Source organism: Carassius auratus, linkage group LG30F (genome assembly GCF_003368295.1).
Source record: "Carassius auratus strain Wakin linkage group LG30F, ASM336829v1, whole genome shotgun sequence".
Lineage (NCBI taxonomy): Eukaryota > Metazoa > Chordata > Actinopteri > Cypriniformes > Cyprinidae > Carassius > Carassius auratus.
In genome coordinates, this window is record NC_039294.1 from 986,683 (window position 1) to 1,006,018 (window position 19,336).

The window sequence follows — 19,336 nt, forward strand, 5'->3', positions numbered from 1 at the left end:
CTTACAAGATGTAATTAATTATGAAATAAGTTATTACAATGATATTAATAAAATCTAATTAATAATTAATAAAATTAAATTTTAACAGCAAAATTCTTATTTTTTTTCCAAAATGACCTATTGGGATTTTTATCCTTAAAGCTGCAGTAGGTAACTTTTGACGCTCTAGCGGTTAATAAACAGAACTGCTTGCGTCTTGCGGAAGAACATCGTAGCCGGAACTACTTCTCTCTGTTTATGTCTATGAAGAATCACAAAGGTACTGGGTTACTCCGCCGCGGTACCCCCGAAGCAATCTAAAATAGTCCGAATATAAACACTTATTATAGGTGCACCCTAGTGATTCAGGACAAGCCAAAAACACGGTTTGGAAAATGGATTCATGGTGTAATCGCTTATTATATACATTTTTCTACATTTTGAACACAAACAAAGTTACGGACCGCTGTTCTGATTGGTTGTTTTTTACCGGGAGCGGTCCTGCAAATGGCAATAGGACCACTGGGAGGAGCCAGAGGAGCTTGATTTTTCACAGATTATCTGTCTCACATTCTACTGCCAGGACATAATGACAGGTTTAACAAATATGTAAAAAAATATATATTTACAAAAGTTACCTACTGCAGCTTTAAATACGTATTTTGGTTTAAAATCTGGAATTCTGCTTTAGTTTTCTTCTTTTTTTCATGAATTAAACTGTCAAAACATGACACTGATAAAGGCATTTCACTTCTCTCTTTGTCTCAGGTGTTCTCTCGTTACGAGAAGCACAGACAGTTAATTCTGGAGGAGATCTTCACCTCTCTGGCCAGACTGCCCACCAGCAAACGCAGCCTCAGGAACTTCAGGTATTGATATGACCTCCTAAATTCAGATGGCAGTTCTGCTTAAACTACTGGTCTGTAAATGATTGATAAACACAAGCGTTTCCTGCATGTTGAACCTGTGTGTGTGTTTAGGTTGAACAGTAGTGATGCCGAGGGTGAGCCCATATTCATTCAGATGGTTAGTGCTCTGGTGCTGCAGCTAATTCAGTGCGTGGTCCATCTGCCCTCTGAGAAAGACTCTGAAGACGATCACAAAAAGGTACTAGATGCACACACAACACTACATGAGATAGTCTCACATCTGTACTATCGCCGTGAAGTCTGCTGTTGATTGCAGGCTATTTAAACTATGTGGATTAAACTGTTTTTCAGGTTGACGACGATGTGTTCATCACCAACTCATATGAAACAGCTAGACGGACAGCTCAGAACTTCCTCTCGGTCTTCCTCAAGAAGTCAGAACATCCCTCCTGTTTTCCTTCTTTTGTCTGTATGTGTGTGTGCAGTACTCAATGTGTGTGTTCTGTATTGTAACTACGTCTCAGGTGTGGCAGTAAACAAGGTGAGGAAGACTACAGGCCGCTGTTTGAGAATTTTGTGCAGGATCTACTGTCTACGGTCAACAAACCCGAGTGGCCTGCTTCAGAATTACTGCTAAGCCTGCTGGGAAGATTACTGGTATGAACAAGCCATAGCCAATCACATTATCTGTAGCAGAGCATTAACTTCCCTGACCGTGCTAAACATAAAAACACATGCATATTTATGATAGAGATTTAGCCAATTTGTGTTAAATAAATTAGATAAAATACATTTTTAAAATGAATTTAATTCTGAAATTAACAAATATAAATTATATAATTATAAATATAATAATGTATATTTTTATTTCACAATTTATATATAATTTAAACATGATTTATAAATGTAAATATTTTATTTCTATTACTGTTTTATTTTTTAATATTTTTGTACAATTATGTTTGAGTGTATGGATGGATAGACTGTAAAACTAAAAGCTACCCATATATTCTTAAAAATATAGTGTTTTTGTTGCATTTTATTTGGACTTGCTACAGTAATAAGTCATTTATTTATAGTTGTGAGCAACTCTAAACCAAATCCCAAGCCTATAGTATGTTAATTAATATTACTCTGTTATTATTTGTATAGTTACACTGTAACACCATAAAATAAAGTGTTAGCAAAATTTGTAAAATTAAAATGATTCAAATATGTAATAAATTACATGTATTATTTCTAATGTTTTATGAATTATGTGAAACAAGGGTTCAAGCAGACAAAATACAGTTAAGAACCCCAGATAATAATATTTGCAGGGTTTCTAATATTGCAAAAAGACGAATAATAAAAACGCAGTGAGTTTGCAGTGAAACACACAGAGTGGCTCCTTCTTCTTGAATGACCCTTGGCTCTTCATACTCTGTCCTCAGGTGCACCAATTCAGTAACAAGCAGACAGAGATGGCACTGCGAGTAGCATCACTGGACTATCTGGGTACTGTAGCAGCCAGATTGAGGAAAGATGCCGTCACCAGCAGGATGAACCAGAAAGCCATCGACCGCATCATCAGAGAGGTACATGCATATGTGTTTACATATACACATTGACTACATCTTATAAACCCACTGTGTTTTTAACCCAATGCCTTTTCTATGTGTGTTTAGAGCTCAGAGGGAGATGAGACACAGCGGCTACAGAAAGCCTTATTGGATTATATGGATGAAAATGCAGAAACAGACCCTGCCCTCACAGTGAGTCCAGCTCAGATGCTCTTCATGTCCTTCATGTTACTATGATCAAGTGTCAAAATCTGAAGTGCATGTAAGATTGCCTGTGGTTAATGTAACACCTGGAAATAACCGTGCCCGTCAAATCTTTAGACATGCAAGACTCAGTTTGTTTCTCATTATCCTAAAAACCTTTTGCACTAAAGGTTAATAGTTAAAATTATTAGTAAAAGTTGGTGGAGAGAATCCCTTTAATTATATATAGGTACTTTAAATGTACCTATAGAATTTTGATTTTGTTTCACATTTCCGTTGTGTTATTTTATAACTTTAATGACACTTAACTTTTAAAATAATATCCGTTTAACTGCAGAGAATAGTAACATTAAATTACAAGCTGTCTTCTGTTTGATACTATATGTCATTTAATTATTAATTATCAACTAATTTGCCCTTTTTTCCACTCTTAAAGGCCATGTTGCAGGTTAACCACAACTTTTGATTAATGGGTACATAAATCACTCAAGATATGTATATCATTTTTAAAATGTCTCAAAAATGGGCTTAAATACCTATTTTTTTAGTTTTTGGTATTAACGTTTTTTTTTTACGCAACTCGGTGATTACGTCATGTTGGGGAGATGTCGAGGAAAGGTAGCCTCAGCCTAGTATGATGCCGCGTTCCAGGCAACCCGTAACCCACGTTTTTCCAACCTTAAACCCGTGAAAGTGCACTGGAACGGCAATCAAATCCGTGACTTCCCACCTGTGAACTCGTGTCTTGTACTAGATCGATGTACTCCGAGTTCCGAGGTCACACAGCACGCGAAACAACGATGACAGCCCATACGAATAATACTGCCTGCGGATGCAGTGTTTATGCAAGTAGTACACGTTGAAAAAACGATTTTAGGTCAATGCAACGTTGCAATAAAATAAATCATCTAGTTACAATTCCTTGCGCTCAGAAAGTTTGGCGTAACTTGCCTGGAACGGTACAAAGTCGTTAGTAGTGATATGAAATAGTGATTACGAGCTCAAAAACCTGCCTGGAACGCAGCATCAGAACTATAGCGAATGACTGGGATGAGGAAGAGGTGGCGAGAGCAAACATGTATGATGGCCCGCAGCCGTGTAATTTCGATCGAGCCAGCCGTGAGAGGGCAAATGAGGAATTGTCAAGAACTGATGTCCGTCAAAGCCTGTAATGCATGGTCCGAGGAGAATGAGTGGAGTTGGTGAAGTGTCCTAGTGAGTTGCTATCATTTAGCATCGCGGCAATGAGCACTGGAGCTAGTTTACGAGCAGCAGTGCACAATAACGACAGACACACACACACACACACACACACACACACACACACACACACACACACATATATATATAATTTTATTTATTTTTTTACTGTCATTGAGTAGCACAGAGTGAAAAAAAATCAATGTTTTCTTTGTCAAATTGTCGTAGAACTGGTAAACTTTGTCTTTTTCATCTCGAAATAGAAGGCATCATGCTAGCTATATGGACATTTCTAAGCGTTTATCTCTTCCTCCGGTGAAAATGTTGTTGCAAACGCAGCCGCGTGTCTGTCGCTGTGTTTGACAGGAGCTTGTTTGGGTGCTGTCCCATGGAAACTGCGCTGAAAAGCTTGTACTGTAGGGAAGTGAGTGCATTTGGGTCGCTGTTGGTCGATATCTCTCTATCTATCTGTCTATCTATCTATATATGTAGTCTATCTATCTATATATATCTATGTATTTATCTATTTATTTGTAATCTGCGCTATCTGAATACTTTCGTCTACCACTCGTCTCTCTAGTCACTCTCAATGCTCTCAAGGCGGGCTTTGGTAAATTCTCTCCCCAACGTGACGTGATGCAATGCATTGTGGGGGAAAGGAGACCGCTGCAAGATAGTACCTACTTTTTCGTATTATATTCCGTTTTGTGATACCCAACAACATAAAATACAATGGATAACAGTTTAAATGTGTATTACCAACAAGCAAACTGCACAAATTAGTTAAAAAATTTACCTTGCAACACGGCCTTTAAACCGTCATGCCAAAATTCCTCAATCTGATTTTGTATTCTAGTTTGCACGCAAATTTTACATCGCTCAGTGGTTCAGAGACTGCACTACGGAGGCTGAGAAGGCCATGAGGAATCAGAATCAAAAGGAGGATGACTCTGAGGGCACGCAGCACGCCAAAGAGCTCCAGGCCACCGGAGACATCATGCAACGTGCAGAAACTCGCAAGAAATTCCTCCACATCGTCATTAAATCAACTCCCAATCAATTTGCTACTCTCAGGTATTACCACACAAATATCTCTGCTTTAATGATGTAACATCCTCAGCCTCAGTCAAGACTCTTATAATGGTTATATTGGGCTATTAAATAAATCTTTTGGCAGGATGAATTCAGACACTGTGGACTATGAGGACGCCTGCCTTATCGTACGCTACTTGGCCTCCACCAGACCCTTCTCTCAGAGCTTTGACATCTACCTGACACAGGTGAGAAGATTGGTCTGAAATGTACTCCTAATCAGTTTCCACTTGGTATTAATGTGCCTAACTAATGCTTCATTTTGTATTTCCTTTTAGATCCTGAGAGTGTTAGGGGAGAGTGCCATAGCTGTCAGGACCAAAGCCATGAAGTGTCTGTCTGAGGTGGTGGCTGTTGACCCCAGTATACTGGCCAGGGTGAGAAATGCAGCTGTATTTAGACTGGCAGCACAACACTATAGGTACTTCTGGCAGAGCTGACCGTTTAATTGGTGGTTTTGTCTGTTATGTAGTCTGATATGCAGCGTGGTGTTCATGGGCGGTTGATGGATAACTCCACCAGTGTGAGGGAAGCAGCGGTCGAGCTGCTGGGACGGTTTGTGCTGAGTCGACCTCAGCTGACGGAGCAGTACTATGACATGCTCATCGAGAGGATACTGGTATGACTGCAATTCAAATCACTATCTCAAGGTTTAAGGAGCGAAATGTCCTGGAATAGTTATGCTGACAATTCATAGGAATAAATTACATTTTAAAATGCATTACAGCAGAACATGATTCTTTTAATTAGTATTGTTGTTTTTTGATCAGATAAATGTGAGCTTAAGACTTTTTTATTTTTTAAATGCATGCAGCCTTTGACCTCATAACAATTTATGAATATAGGTGATGTTTATTATTTTAAAAGCTAATTTGACATATTGCAAGACCACTTAAAATGAACTTGTGAAGACAAAAATGTGAGTTAAAAACTGAAAGTTAATGGTGACCTTTTAAAGGCCCAAGATAATCACTTTCCCTGAAGACCATTGCTCTCCAACTCAATTCCTAGAGGACCACAGCTCTGCACAGTTTAGCTCCAACCCTAATCAAACACACCTGATCCAGCTAATCAATGTCTTCAGGATTATTAGAAACTTCCAAGCAGGCGTGATTTGGAGCTAAACTCTGCAGAGCTGTGGTCCTCCAGGAATTGAGTTTTAGACCACTGCTGTAGACACTGATGTTAATTTTAACCTAAAGTCTTTATGTTGTGTGTATATACTGATTCCAGGTATCCTGAGAGGATAGGCAATAGAATTTATTTTATTACATTTCCTAAAACCCAAACAGAACAGTGTTGATCCTGCATCCATGATCTTGACGACTGTAACATGAGACTTCTCCCACTTGCTTTGTTATCTGTAAACACTGCTTACCCGGCGTATTTATTTTAAAATCTTTTATATATCCCTCCATATTTAATTCCCACTTGAATGGTGGTCCTTCTGTGTCCAAAAGTGTTCAAGAACATCTTGTGGAAAGGTTTTCACACTGAGAGCTTTCATTGTAACAGTGAGCAGCTCCGTTTGTTTGTACGAGGGAGCAACAGTAACTGTGGGGGGTGGGGCTTACTAATAGTTAAGTTGTGTTATTTCCTGCTATTTTGTATATTGTACATCTGTGTGAAGTGTAAAGTGATTTTATGTGCTTTCACTCCAGGACACTGGTATCAGCGTGAGGAAGAGGGTGATCAAGATTCTGAGAGACATCTGTTTAGAACAGCCCAACTTTAGTAAGATCACAGAGATGTGTGTGAAGATGATCCGCAGGGTCAATGACGAGGAGGGCATCAAGGTACAACCACGGTCTTTGTCGTGATAGGTTTTTCCAGTTAGTGCCAAAAGTGCTAACAGTTTTTCTCTCCCTACAGAAACTGGTGAATGAAACATTCCAGAAGCTGTGGTTTACACCCACAGCCAGCCACGACAAAGAAACAATGAATAGGAAGATTCTCAACATCACTGATGTGGTCAGTCCAACTGTTTATACTATATACGTTTATTTATAATAATTACTTCAGTGTATATATATATATATATATATATATATATATATATATATGTGTGTGTGTGTGTGTGTGTGTGTGTGTGCATTTGTATTATTTGCCTCTAAATCAGCTGATTGTGGTTGTAGCTAGGTAACACTTGAGAAGATGTGTTTTCATACTTTTGCTTTTACTATCAAAACATAAGACCTTCCAGAATAACTTGAGTATGATTCCTTGGCGCATACAGGAAATAAAGGTGCTCCATGTAATTTTTTTTAGTGCACTCAAGCATAAAAATACCATATGGCATTTGCAGATATTAAGGAAACATGCTAGGTTCACATGCTTGTTTCTCCAAAAATCGATGCTACAGCCAGTTATTCTGCTTTGAAATGTGAGTTCCATGTCAGAATGTCTGTTTTTGTTTTGGTCTGTGTGACTCCGCCCACTGCCTGTTTACCCAGTAGTTTTACAACACCCTAGGTTGCCAGTTGCTGGAAAACACAGCATATTGCAGCCATGGAAAGTTCAGAGGTCGCAGACTCTGCCTGACCCAAAAAGTTTCGGCATCCAACTAAAAAGCTCTATGACTAGAGGCATATTACAACAGCAATATATCGACTCATCAACTCATAGTGTTAGAGTTGCCTTCCATTGTCAATTGTGCTACTTTCTCAATTTGGCAACCCGTTTGAGCTTTGCACCTGAGGATGTGGGGCAGGAGAAACAACTCTCTCCAGTATTTTGAATTTGGATTGCAGTACCCTAGTCGTCAATATTACATAACTGCACCTTGAATAAAGCAGCTTTCACTCAAAGACTGATTTGTGTCCATACCTAAAGATCTAGTCTTAAAAAGGCTTTTCTTTAAAAAAAAAGTGCATCCTCTCCTAGCTGAACTTCTTCTTTACTGTCCTGCAGGTCGCTGCCTGTAAGGACACTGGCTATGACTGGTTTGAGCAGCTCCTGCAGAATGTAAGTGTTTTCAAATCAAATCAGTTTCCATCTGCCGGTCTCTTTGTTTGGAGGATTGTAGAGCTGTAATTAACAGTGTTTTCTTTCTTTCTTTCTGTTTTTTTTATTTTTTTATATAGCTTTTAAAGTCAGAGGAGGACTCATCCTATAAGCCAGCCAGGAAGGCCTGTGTTCAGTTGGTGGACAATCTTGTGGAGTACATCCTCAAATACGAGGAGGCAATTGCAGGTGCGCACATGCTTCTAGAAATCTGATTTGTTTCAGCAAATCAGTTGAAATCAATCCTTTAAAGTAGGGCTGTCAAAATAGCTGAAAAACTAAATTAGAATTTTTTACTTAAGTATGATCAAGATTCGAATTATATTCGAATTTAAAATGCATAATTTCAGTTAAGGTGAAGAAAAGCTTTGGCATTTGAGGCTGAGGCCTCAAGATATCGAGCAAAATATTACTGCATGTTTATTCAAAGCATTAGAATACATGACTGTGAAAAAACGACTTAATATTTAAAATAATGTTTATGAACCAATTATTATTAAGTTGCTTAAAGAACTATAAACAAAACAGTGTTAAGTTTGCATGCATTGTTAAATAAATAAAAAGGGCGGAAAACCAGTCACACAGAATACATTTTTTCATTTAAAAACATGAGATGCAGTAGGATGGGGAACAAAAAACCCACCATAAAGTCTCAAAATATTTTTTAAAGATTAAATTAAATACATTCATTTTACATGTCTTTCTAAACATGCGGCTCTCCTGTGCGAGATGCGAGTCCAACGGTGTCCTTCTAGAACATGTGCGAAATATTTGTTCTGTATGAACGGCTTGGTTTCAGTTTTGACGTAAACAAGATCTTCTCCACATTGATGTTCTCTTTCTTTTTTTTTTTTTTTTTTTTTTTTTGTAGTGGCTTCAACTGGATAGGCTAACAAAACCTTATAATGCAATGCCACATATATCGTCATCGCATCTTGTGCACCACTGATAAAGTTCTAGTATACTTCGGCCGTCCGCACACTGTCTGCATTATGTCCTTTTCGTCATCTGCATGCAGGCTTTTTTAGAGACCGCGCGGACGGTGCATGTACAGAAGGTGAATGATGAGACTCCAGGTACTGCATGTCGAGCTTTTTCGCCTTTGAAAGTTGTGTAGACACGGCTGTGCGCGCGGTGAGATGGAATGGAACACAGACTGTGAAGTATCGGGGCTTATAAGGCAGCTTCCTTAATGCACACCTTAAATTCGAATGCGACGTTTTTGCATTCAAATGTGGATTTTTATTTTAAATTCGACAAATTCGAAATTCGATTTATTTTTTTTGACGGCCCTACTGTAAAGCCTGATGTATGAACTAATAGTCAGAAAAAATTACATTTTATTGAAATGGAGCAGTTTATTGAACCAAAATATTGAAAATATACAGCAAAATATTGAAAAAGTTTGCATGTGTACTTTTTCTTGAGTATCATATATTTATTTGATATATCAGGCTTTTATGTTTCATGTAGTGCTGTCAAAATTAGCTTGTCGCAGGTGATTAATTTTTACAATTTAACGGCGGTAAAAACTATTTAACACCGTTAACGCAAGGTAGCAGCTAGGGTTGGCCACCCCTGTCACTACTGCTGCATCTATTTTTATTTATTGACGAATTGCATTTATTTAGACGCGTTTATTTATGACCACATCAAACGGGAGACTTTTCAGAAGAGCATCTCACCGCGAGTGCTAGTCAAACGAGCTTGGAAATGGTACATGTGATGAGGAAGCTTCAGTAGAACAACAGTTAACTGCTGCTGAATGAGATGTATGGCAAAACAACATTTCCTGTCCTGTCCGCCTATATATAGTGGTCGTAGTATGTGCTCTTCCACTGCACGCACAAATACAGCAGCGTGCACTGTAGCCTGTATCATTTAATATTAAAACATGATTAAACTACTAACATCAGATCCACGTCAGGTTCAGCAGCTGCAGCTCTCAAAGTAATAGCAGCCAAATTACCTTATATCCCAGCTGCTGTGATATCTGTAAATCTAAGAACATAACTGGAAATCAATACATTTTGTCGCTTTATGGATTAATCTATTTAATTTAGAATGTAGTGCTTGACAACTTTATTCAATTTCTGTATATTTCCTACTTGCTGAAGGGCACAGGTATGACAATGACGATTTTTTCATATAGCACTGTTAATTACAACTTCCATCTACCAATGTGCTTTCCATTAGGTCATTAAAAACAGAAAAACACAACAAACAAACAGAAAAATTATAAAATCGTACAAATATCCCATCAGTCATACGCTTTAGAAAATAGAAATGTCTTTAGCCTGGACATAAAAATATTAAGAGAAGTCTAAGGCTTGTCTAATGGATAGTAGCAAGGTGTTCCAAAGCCTGGGGGCAGCAATACAGAAAGCACGATCTCCCCCTCACTTAAGGGGTAAACAATAGATCCTGGTTGGAAGACTGAAGGGATCTAGCGGGTTGATACTGAGTCAAAAAATCACGGGCCAAACCCATTTAGTAATTTATAAACGAGGTGCAAAATTTTAAAATCCACTCTAAAACAAAAAGGCAACCAATGTAGTGAGTGTAAAACAGGAGTGATATGCTCCCTCTTTTTAACCCCACATAAAAGTCGAGCCGCAGCATTTTGAACAAGCTGCAAATGGGATAAAGCTTGCTGGCTAATCCCAAAATAAAGTGAGTTACAGTAGTCCAGCCTTAATTTAAAAAAAGTAAATTTTAAAAAAAGAAAGAAAAGAAAGAAAGAAAAGGCTTAGCTTTTGAAAGCAATGTAAGTAAAGCCAAGCCTTTACATCTGCCAAACATGCCATAAGAGACTCAAGACCCACAAAACTGCATTTGATGGGCAAATAAACCTGGGTGTCATCCGCATAACAGTGAAATGACAAACCATGCTTTTTTTTTAAATCGAGCCAAGACGGAGCATATAGAGAGAAAAAAGATAAGGAGCCAAAATAGAACCCTGGGGAACCCCACAGGGCAAAAAAGCATTACTTGAGTAATGTTCACCCATCTTGACAGCAAAAATCCAGTTTGCAAAATATGATTTAAACCGATCTAGAGGGACACCTCTTAAATCAAACTCAATGTTCTAAACAATCAATGAGAACAGCATGATCGACTGTTCATGATGGCATTCATTATAATGGGTTTAAGTTTCATTTAATGCAGGTTTTCTAAATAGACAATACATTATTTTATGATAGTTCATGAATTAATATAATGCATTAATTAATAAGTTAATTCTTGCTAAAAAAAAATGATGTTTAAAAATGTTGTTTTTTCCCAAAAATGTATCAAGTTGTTATGCTGTCTGTTTACAGAGCACAAGAGTGTGAACTCAACGCGGTTAGTCGCGTGCATCACCACGCTGTATCTGTTCAGTAAGATCAGAGCGCAGCTGATGGTCAAGCATGCCATGACTATGCAGCCCTACCTCACCACCAAGTGCAGTGTAAGTTCAGACTTTCATTTTAACAGTAAACTTACCATTTTTCAGCACTTTGTATGTGTAGTCATAAATTTGTATTAAATAAAAAATGTAGGAAAATGTAAAATTACAGCACAGCTTTTTTATGAAAAAAGAATCTCAATGTAATAATGTAATGTAATTACATTGTAATGTAATAAATTGTTAAAGTTTCAAAAATTAAGTTTATTGGGAAATGCTTTTTTACAATTCTTAAAATGTAAAAAAAAATTAAAAGATAAAAACTTTTGTGCTGAACTTTTAATAAATTGTTGCTATATTGCAGTTGTTTTCAAACCAGTTCTGCAAGCCCCCATAGCACCTCACATTTTGTAGGTCTCCCTATATCTGACACACGCATTGTAGGTCTTGCAGTCTCTACTAAGGAGCTGATGAGTTAAAACAGGTGTGATAGATGAGGGAGACTCAGAAAATGTGCAGTGCTGGGGGTGCTCGCAAGACCGGTTTGAAAACCACTGCTATATTGTAAAAAATGTATTGGTTTTAATTTGGCTTTAATTATTTTATTTTAATTCAACGATTAAAAGAGAAACCAGAAAATTTAAACCGACAAAACAGTACATCCAGAAAAATGTATGGAAATATTTGAAATTTGTGGAAATAAAATGCATTTCATAGGGCCTCAAAAATGTAAAGGAACACTCCACTTTTTTAAAAATAGGCTAATTTTCGAACTCCCCTAGATTTAAACAGTTGAGTTTTAACATTTTCTAATCCATTCAGCCGATCTCCGTGTCTGTCAGTAGCACTTTTAGCTTAGCTTAGCATAGATCATTGAATCTGACTAAACCGTTGGCATCTCGCTCAAAAATGACCAAAGAGTTTCTATATTCTTCCTATTTAAAACTTTCCGTTTCCTTACAGAAGAGTCAAGTTTTAAATAGGAACAATATAGAAGATCTTCGGTAATTTTTATGTGAGATTCTAACGGTCTAATCAGCTTCAATTATCTATGCTAAGCTAAGCTAAAAGTGCTACCGCCAAACACGGAGATCGGCTGAATGGATTAGAAAATGATTAAACTGTTTAACTCTAGGGCAGTTAGAAAATGAGCCTATTTTTTTTAAAAAAAGTGGAGTGTTCTTTTAAGCCTTGTTAAACCTTTAGTAAATTGTTGTTAAATTGTAGTTTCATGTAATTGTTAAATTATTTAAATTTATTTCATATGCTTTTTGATTGTGAAATGTTATTTACCCATTAAAATGAAATCCAGAAAGGCTGAAACTTAAAATGGAACAAAAATGGAATTTGTATATATAAATAAATACAAATAAATAATAAAATACTAAAACAAATTTTTAAAGCTGTGTGCTAAGCACCTGCCAGTACAATATTTGATGTCATCCTGCCATCTTGTGGCCATATACTGCTAGTGTTTTAAGATGATAATGTTCCAAGGCATAAGATCATTTTCATTGTTGTTTTTTCCCCCAGTGTTTATACATAATGCATTTGTTTATTTACACAGTCTCAGAGTGACTTCATGGTGATCTGTAACGTTGCGAAGATCCTGGAGCTTGTGGTTCCTCTGATGGATCACCCCAGCGAGAGCTTCCTGACCACCATTGAAGAAGACCTGATGAAGCTCATCTTAAAATATGGCATGACCGTAAGTGACCTACCTCACCCACTTATATACGCAATTTACAATTGAATTAACACTTTTGTGCTTAGCATACAAAAATGATTCTAGTGTGGTTTGTATATCTATTTAAAAGAATAGAAGAATTATCGATTTGTATGGTTTATTAATCTTTAATTAGATTGTCTGGTTGTTCATTTGTTGACATATAGTTACAGATAGACTTTTGCATCCTACTTCTACGCATCCCACTAAGTTCTCTCTTTCTTTCTCATTTCGCACAGGTTGTCCAGTACTGTGTGAGCTGTTTGGGTGCAATAGTGAATAAAGTGACTCATAATTATAAGTTTGTATGGGCCTGTTTTAACCGTTATTATGGGGCTCTGACTAAGCTAAAGCTTCAGCATCAGGAGGGTACGAACAGCATGGCACTTGCTGCCACCAAAGCAGCCCTGCTCAGATCTCTCTTCACTGTGGGAGCTCTCTGTAGACACTTTGACTTTGACCTCGAGCAGTTCAAGGGCACCACTAAGGTATCGCAACCTTTCTCCATTATGTATATTCTCCATTATATGATTATAGACCTGCAAGTAGTTTACATGCAGCTGCTAGTGTCATGTAGTTGTTTGCTCATTAACATTAGCTCATTAGTTAACAAACACCATTTTCACTGAATCAAGTCTCTATGTATATTTAGCTTTTTTTAATCCCAAGATTTTTTGTACATTTATCTACAGATATTTTTTTTATTATTAATTTTATCATATATATTTCATACTTGTCATTATTTTCTGTTTCATTCCTATGATTATTGTATGAATTTGTTTCATTTGGTATGTTTAAGTAGGTGTTATTTAAACCTGAAATCTTGCACTGTTATTGACAGGTTGTGATAAAGGAGAAGGTTTTGGAATCATTACTGTACTTCACCAATCACGAAGATGAAGAAGTTAGATGCAAAGCCATCATTGGATTGGGTAAGATGATGCATTCATTGTGTGTGTGTGTGTCTATATATATATATATATATATATATATATATATATATATACAGTTAGATAAAAAATAAAAAAAAGTTTCTTGTGCTCATCAAGGCTGGCTGTATTTAATTGATCAAAAATACAGAAAGGAAAAAAAAAAAAAAAAAATATATATATATATATATATATATATATATATATATATATATATATATATATATATATATATATATATATTAGGGGTGTAATGATACGCGTATTCGTATTGAACCGTTCGGTACGAGGCTTTCGGTTCGCTACGCGGTACGCATTATGTACCTAACGGTTCGTTGGACTAATTAATTATATATAAAAAAAAATAAAAAAATAACCCAAACGACGTAACAGGCAACGCCCCTGACACCCCCAAAGAAGAAAAAAAACTTGTGTTTATGTTAGGCTACTCAGTCAGGCACTCGCTCACTCAGTACGCGCTGAAAGCTCGTTGCAAAATAGCCAATGCGTTTAACAGACCAGAAATAGAAGATCCTCCAATGACCAACAGGTCTGGTGTTTGGGTGCACTTTGGATTCCCTGTAAGCTATAATGATTGCAGTAGGCTAGCTCTGCTACTAAATTTATTTCAAAATTGCAATCCATATACACCTATGATCAGCTGTTCCTTCATCTTGGCTGAGCTTTCAACGTTGTTACGGGAAAGGATGAAGCTGATTGGTTAGTTCTTGTCACATGACCCGCGGTGCGCTTGCGGCATTCTGAAAAGTTGAGCTGTTTTTACATTTTGCTGTAACTAAAACGTACCGACCCGTACCGAACCGAACCGTGACATCAGTGTATCGTATCGAATCGAACCGTGAATTTTGTGAACCGTTACACCCCTAATATATATATATATATATATATATATATATATATATATATATATATATATATATAGTGAAGTATATATATATATATATATATATATATATAGTGAAGTTATTTTAAACTGCAATAATACATTTTCCATTTTAATATACTTTAAAATCTAATTTATTCCTGTGATTTCAAAGCTGAATTTTCAGCATCATTACTTCAGTGTCACATGATCCTTCAGAAATCATTTCAATATACTGATTTATTATCAGTGTTGGAAACAGTTGTGCTGCATTAATTCAAAATGGAAATCTTGTGTTAAAATATACACTACTGTTCAAAGTTTGGAGTCAGTACATAATTTTTTTTATTTTAATTTTAAATGAATGCTGTTCTTTTTAACTTTTTCATAAAAGAATCCAGAAAAAAGTATCTGTTTCCTAAAAAGATTTTAAAAAAAACCTTGAACCACTACAACAGTTTCTAGCACTGATAGTAAATCAGCATAGTAGAATGATTTCTGTTTCACTGAAGACTGGAGTTATGATGCTGAAAATACAGCTTTGATCACAGAAATAAATTATATTTTCAAGTATATTTAAACAGAAAACCAATATTAGAAATTGAAATAATATCTCACAATATTAATTTTCTTTTTTCTGTATTTTTTATCTAATAAATACAGCCTTGATGAGCATGACAATCCATTAAAAATCTTTTTTTATATTGAATTTTTTAAATTAACTCTTTAAGTTTTAGTACTTTTATTATTTGCTTTTGTCCTTTTGTTAGTATTTTTATTTTTTATTTTATTGCTATTTTAGAATTAAATTATTAAATTATTTTGGGTTATTGGCAAGGCAACATTTGTTTTTCTTATTATTATTTCAGTGTTAAGTTAAAACAATGTTCCATGGTTTTAGTTTTTTTAGTTAACAATAGCAATATTTAAATGTAGAAATGGGTAATAATGCATATGTCAGATGCATAATTGGTGTATTTTCTCAGCTTTTTGTTACGGAATCATTTCTCTGGTTGATTTCATGCACTGCACCATAGCCATATTTTAATTGGTGGATTAAAAAAATAGCTTTGATAAGAAAAAAAACACACCATAATATTCTTTCTGTTGTCCTGCAGGCTTCCTGTTCATCATGCACCCGAGTCAGATGTTCGTTCCAGAGGTGAAGTCTCTGTATAACGGGCTCCTGTCTGATAACCGGTGCTCCATCACGCTGAAGATCCAGGTGTTGAAAAACCTCCAGATGTATCTACAGGAGGAGGACTCTCGCATGCAGGAGGCCGACAGAGAGTGTGAGTGACCATGGCTTTTGTTCACTCCACTGCTTTAAAATTGCTTGTGTGACTTTGAGATGAACAGCATTCACTACACAAACAAAAGACTGTCAAACTTCATAGGGGCTATTAACTCTATTCAACTCTTAAAGAAAGCTTGTTGTGTTTTCATCTTTTCAGGGCAGAAATTATCAAAGCAGGAGGATCTAAAAGAAATGGGTGACATCTCCTCTGGTATGAGCAGCTCTATCATGCAGCTCTATTTGAAGCAGGTGCTGGAGTCTTTCTTCCACACACAGTCCAGTGTACGACACTTTGCCCTCAATGTGATCGCTCTGACCCTCAGCCAGGGACTCATACACCCTGTACAGGTACACACACCCCTATACAACAACTCTGACATTATAAACCCATCACTGGTCCTTTGCATGTTGTTTTGTTTTTTCTTGTTATGGTTATAATACAATGTTCATGGGTTTGATTCCCAGGAAACACACTAATGAATAAAAAGTTTAGGTGCAAATGCAACTAATTCTTATTAAAGAAATGGTTTTATTGTAAAAATACAGTAGAACTGTAATATTTGTGAAATGTTATTGGTAATTAAAATATTTATTTGAATTTACTTTACAAATACTTTGATGCTCAAGAAATATTTCTGATTATTATCTATGTTGAAAACAGTTGTGCTGCTTAATATTTTGCTCTTAACCTAATATAAAGTTTAAAAGAACACTTTAAATACTGTTATTTCTTTGGTCAATTGAATGTTCCCTTGCAGAATAGAACTGTTTATATTGACTACAGACTTTACATAAATGTTCTTGCAGAAATGCTTTTGATTAATTTAGTAATGTTTTCAGCTACAGTCAAGAGTGCTTATTTCCATTTAGATTTCATTCCATTCCACATTTTTATATTTCATACGCTCCACACAGAAAATTATAAATAAATAAATAAACAAGGTTGGGTGTCTGTCACAGTCTTGGCTGCAGAACTTACACACTAACACAGACTTGTCACTTTCCTTCCTCCTTTCAATCACAGTGTGTGCCATATCTGATCGCAATGGGGACGGACCCAGAGCCCACCATGAGGAACAAAGCAGACCAGCAGCTGGTTGAGATTGATAAGAAATACACTGGATTCATCCATGTGAGCACCAATCCACACACCATGCATGCCATATGCATCTCATGCAGTATCATAATTATGTTTATAAATGGGTTAATTCTGGTTCATCATTCATTCTGGACAAATAGACTGAAGCTGTGTGAGTAAGAGTGTAACGTGGGAAACCACATTATGCCATGAAACATCCAAGTTAAACCAACCTGAACGCTAATGAGCTAGAATGATCCAGTTTATGTAAGCATGTATTGATTAATTTACATTGATTTATATTCATGTATATATTTTTTTGTATATTCAATGTGTGTGTGTGTGTGTGTGTGTGTGTGTTAGGATTATTTTAAGGTGTTGGGTTAAGATTAGGGTTCAGTTTAGGGTTACTTGCATGAAAATATGCGTAATATATTGTTATTATAACCAGTATATGTAACGTGTAACAAGCACACCTCAAAATAGTGTTACTATATATATATATATATTATATATAGATGAATATTAAACTGCCAAGATGATGACCTTGATTTTATTTATTGTTTGACTAGCAGGTGATAAATTGCATTGCATAATTGCATTGTTTAATTTATTTAGTATTAAATTATACAATTTATATTACTTTACAGATGAAGGCTGTGGCTGGGATGAAGATGTCGTACCAAGTGCAGCAAGCCGTTTTGGGATCAGCAGGACCTGTGGTCCGTGGTTTCCGTCAAGACGAGTCCAATTCTGCTCAATGTTCCCACCTCTACAGCATGGTCCGTGCAAACAGACAACACCGGAGAGCGTTCCTCATCTCATTGCTCAATCTCTTCGACGACAGCTCGGTTAGCGCGCTTTGTGTGTCTGACTCTTCCTGTCGTTGGCTCTTTGTTTTGATGTTGAGACTGACCTTTTCCATCTGTCTGTCTCTGTGTGTCTGAGCAGAAGATTGAGGTGAACATGCTGTTGTTCATCGCTGATAATCTGGCCTACTTCCCCTATCAGTCTCAGGAGGAGCCGCTGTTCATCATGCATCATATCGACATCACACTCTCTGTGTCAGGCAGCAACCTGCTGCAGACATTTAAAGAGGTAAGCGTGCTCAAGTGCTTGTGTCTGACCTTAACAGTTTGAGTAGCACATTTCAGCGCTGATTGTTTTGGGAGCCTGTCACAATGTAATCCAGCCTTACAAAGCAGCTGTGGATTGATCGGATAGGGAAAGCTCTGGCTTCGTGTGGATGTAGCCTCAGAGTCTCTGACATTGTAGGATTTTCAGTTAGCAAACCACGTCTCAAATCGCAATTGCAATTAGATTTTGATTAATCGCACAGCCCTAATATAAATATATACATAAATACATGTAAATATTTTCCAAATATATGCTGTATGTGCGTGTCTTTATATATTCATAATAAATATACACAGTATACACAGATATATTATGTAAACAAAACAATAATTTTGGATGTGATTAAGCATAATTAATAATTTAACAGCACTGATATATATATAGCAGGGCTTAAAGTCCTCCGGCGTGCAGCGTTTGACTGCAGAAGAAAAAAAAATCCTGCATTAAGAAAAGGAAAAACTGAATATAAATCATTTATAAACCTTTGCCAACACAGGTGAATACATCAAACTATGTCTAAATATGCCATGTATTGTACATCTCGATTAAAAAATTAAAGTTTCTGCATGTGGCCAAATATTAAAATGTAATGGATTTCAGTTAGGTCTGTTTTCGTTACTAAAAAATATCAGATTACTCTGTTAACAGAATAATTAGTAGATTACTTGATTACCAAAATAATCATTAGTTACAGCCCTAGAGAAGTTAAAATATTTTGTAATTGAAAATTTTGTTAAAATAGTATTCAAATAATATATATCACGTTCTAGTAAACCAAATATCTGTATTTTGTCTCCTCTCGTAAGCCAAGTATATTGTCACACCATCAGTTTGAATAAAGAAAGCAATAACTTTGCCATAGTATCCTTTCAAATGTTAAGCCCCTTTCACACTGCATGTCGGACCCAGAAAATTGACAGAACATTGCCTTCTGGGTCACCTTCTGTATGTACTGTGTGTACTAGGGGACCTCTCTTATTTTACCTCTC

The 19,336-nt window shown here is 36.3% G+C and overlaps 1 protein-coding gene across 2 annotated transcripts in view; it reads left to right on the forward strand.

Annotated features, from left to right (window-relative positions):
- The window catches only part of nipbla (NIPBL cohesin loading factor a), a 52,273-nt gene that overhangs the window by 27,588 nt on the left and 5,349 nt on the right, over positions 1 to 19,336 (forward strand). For both annotated transcript variants that reach the window (XM_026240508.1, XM_026240507.1), the window contains exons 19-41: positions 748 to 848; positions 960 to 1,086; positions 1,200 to 1,282; positions 1,373 to 1,505; positions 2,282 to 2,425; positions 2,516 to 2,602; positions 4,671 to 4,888; positions 4,992 to 5,094; positions 5,185 to 5,283; positions 5,379 to 5,525; positions 6,568 to 6,702; positions 6,779 to 6,877; positions 7,817 to 7,870; positions 7,990 to 8,098; positions 11,230 to 11,360; positions 12,865 to 13,005; positions 13,263 to 13,511; positions 13,865 to 13,955; positions 15,954 to 16,127; positions 16,290 to 16,480; positions 17,157 to 17,264; positions 17,861 to 18,061; positions 18,162 to 18,308. In XM_026240508.1, the coding sequence (XP_026096293.1) occupies positions 748 to 848; positions 960 to 1,086; positions 1,200 to 1,282; positions 1,373 to 1,505; positions 2,282 to 2,425; positions 2,516 to 2,602; positions 4,671 to 4,888; positions 4,992 to 5,094; positions 5,185 to 5,283; positions 5,379 to 5,525; positions 6,568 to 6,702; positions 6,779 to 6,877; positions 7,817 to 7,870; positions 7,990 to 8,098; positions 11,230 to 11,360; positions 12,865 to 13,005; positions 13,263 to 13,511; positions 13,865 to 13,955; positions 15,954 to 16,127; positions 16,290 to 16,480; positions 17,157 to 17,264; positions 17,861 to 18,061; positions 18,162 to 18,308 (3,072 nt within the window). The remainder of the gene's footprint in view (positions 1 to 747; positions 849 to 959; positions 1,087 to 1,199; positions 1,283 to 1,372; positions 1,506 to 2,281; positions 2,426 to 2,515; positions 2,603 to 4,670; positions 4,889 to 4,991; positions 5,095 to 5,184; positions 5,284 to 5,378; positions 5,526 to 6,567; positions 6,703 to 6,778; positions 6,878 to 7,816; positions 7,871 to 7,989; positions 8,099 to 11,229; positions 11,361 to 12,864; positions 13,006 to 13,262; positions 13,512 to 13,864; positions 13,956 to 15,953; positions 16,128 to 16,289; positions 16,481 to 17,156; positions 17,265 to 17,860; positions 18,062 to 18,161; positions 18,309 to 19,336) is intronic.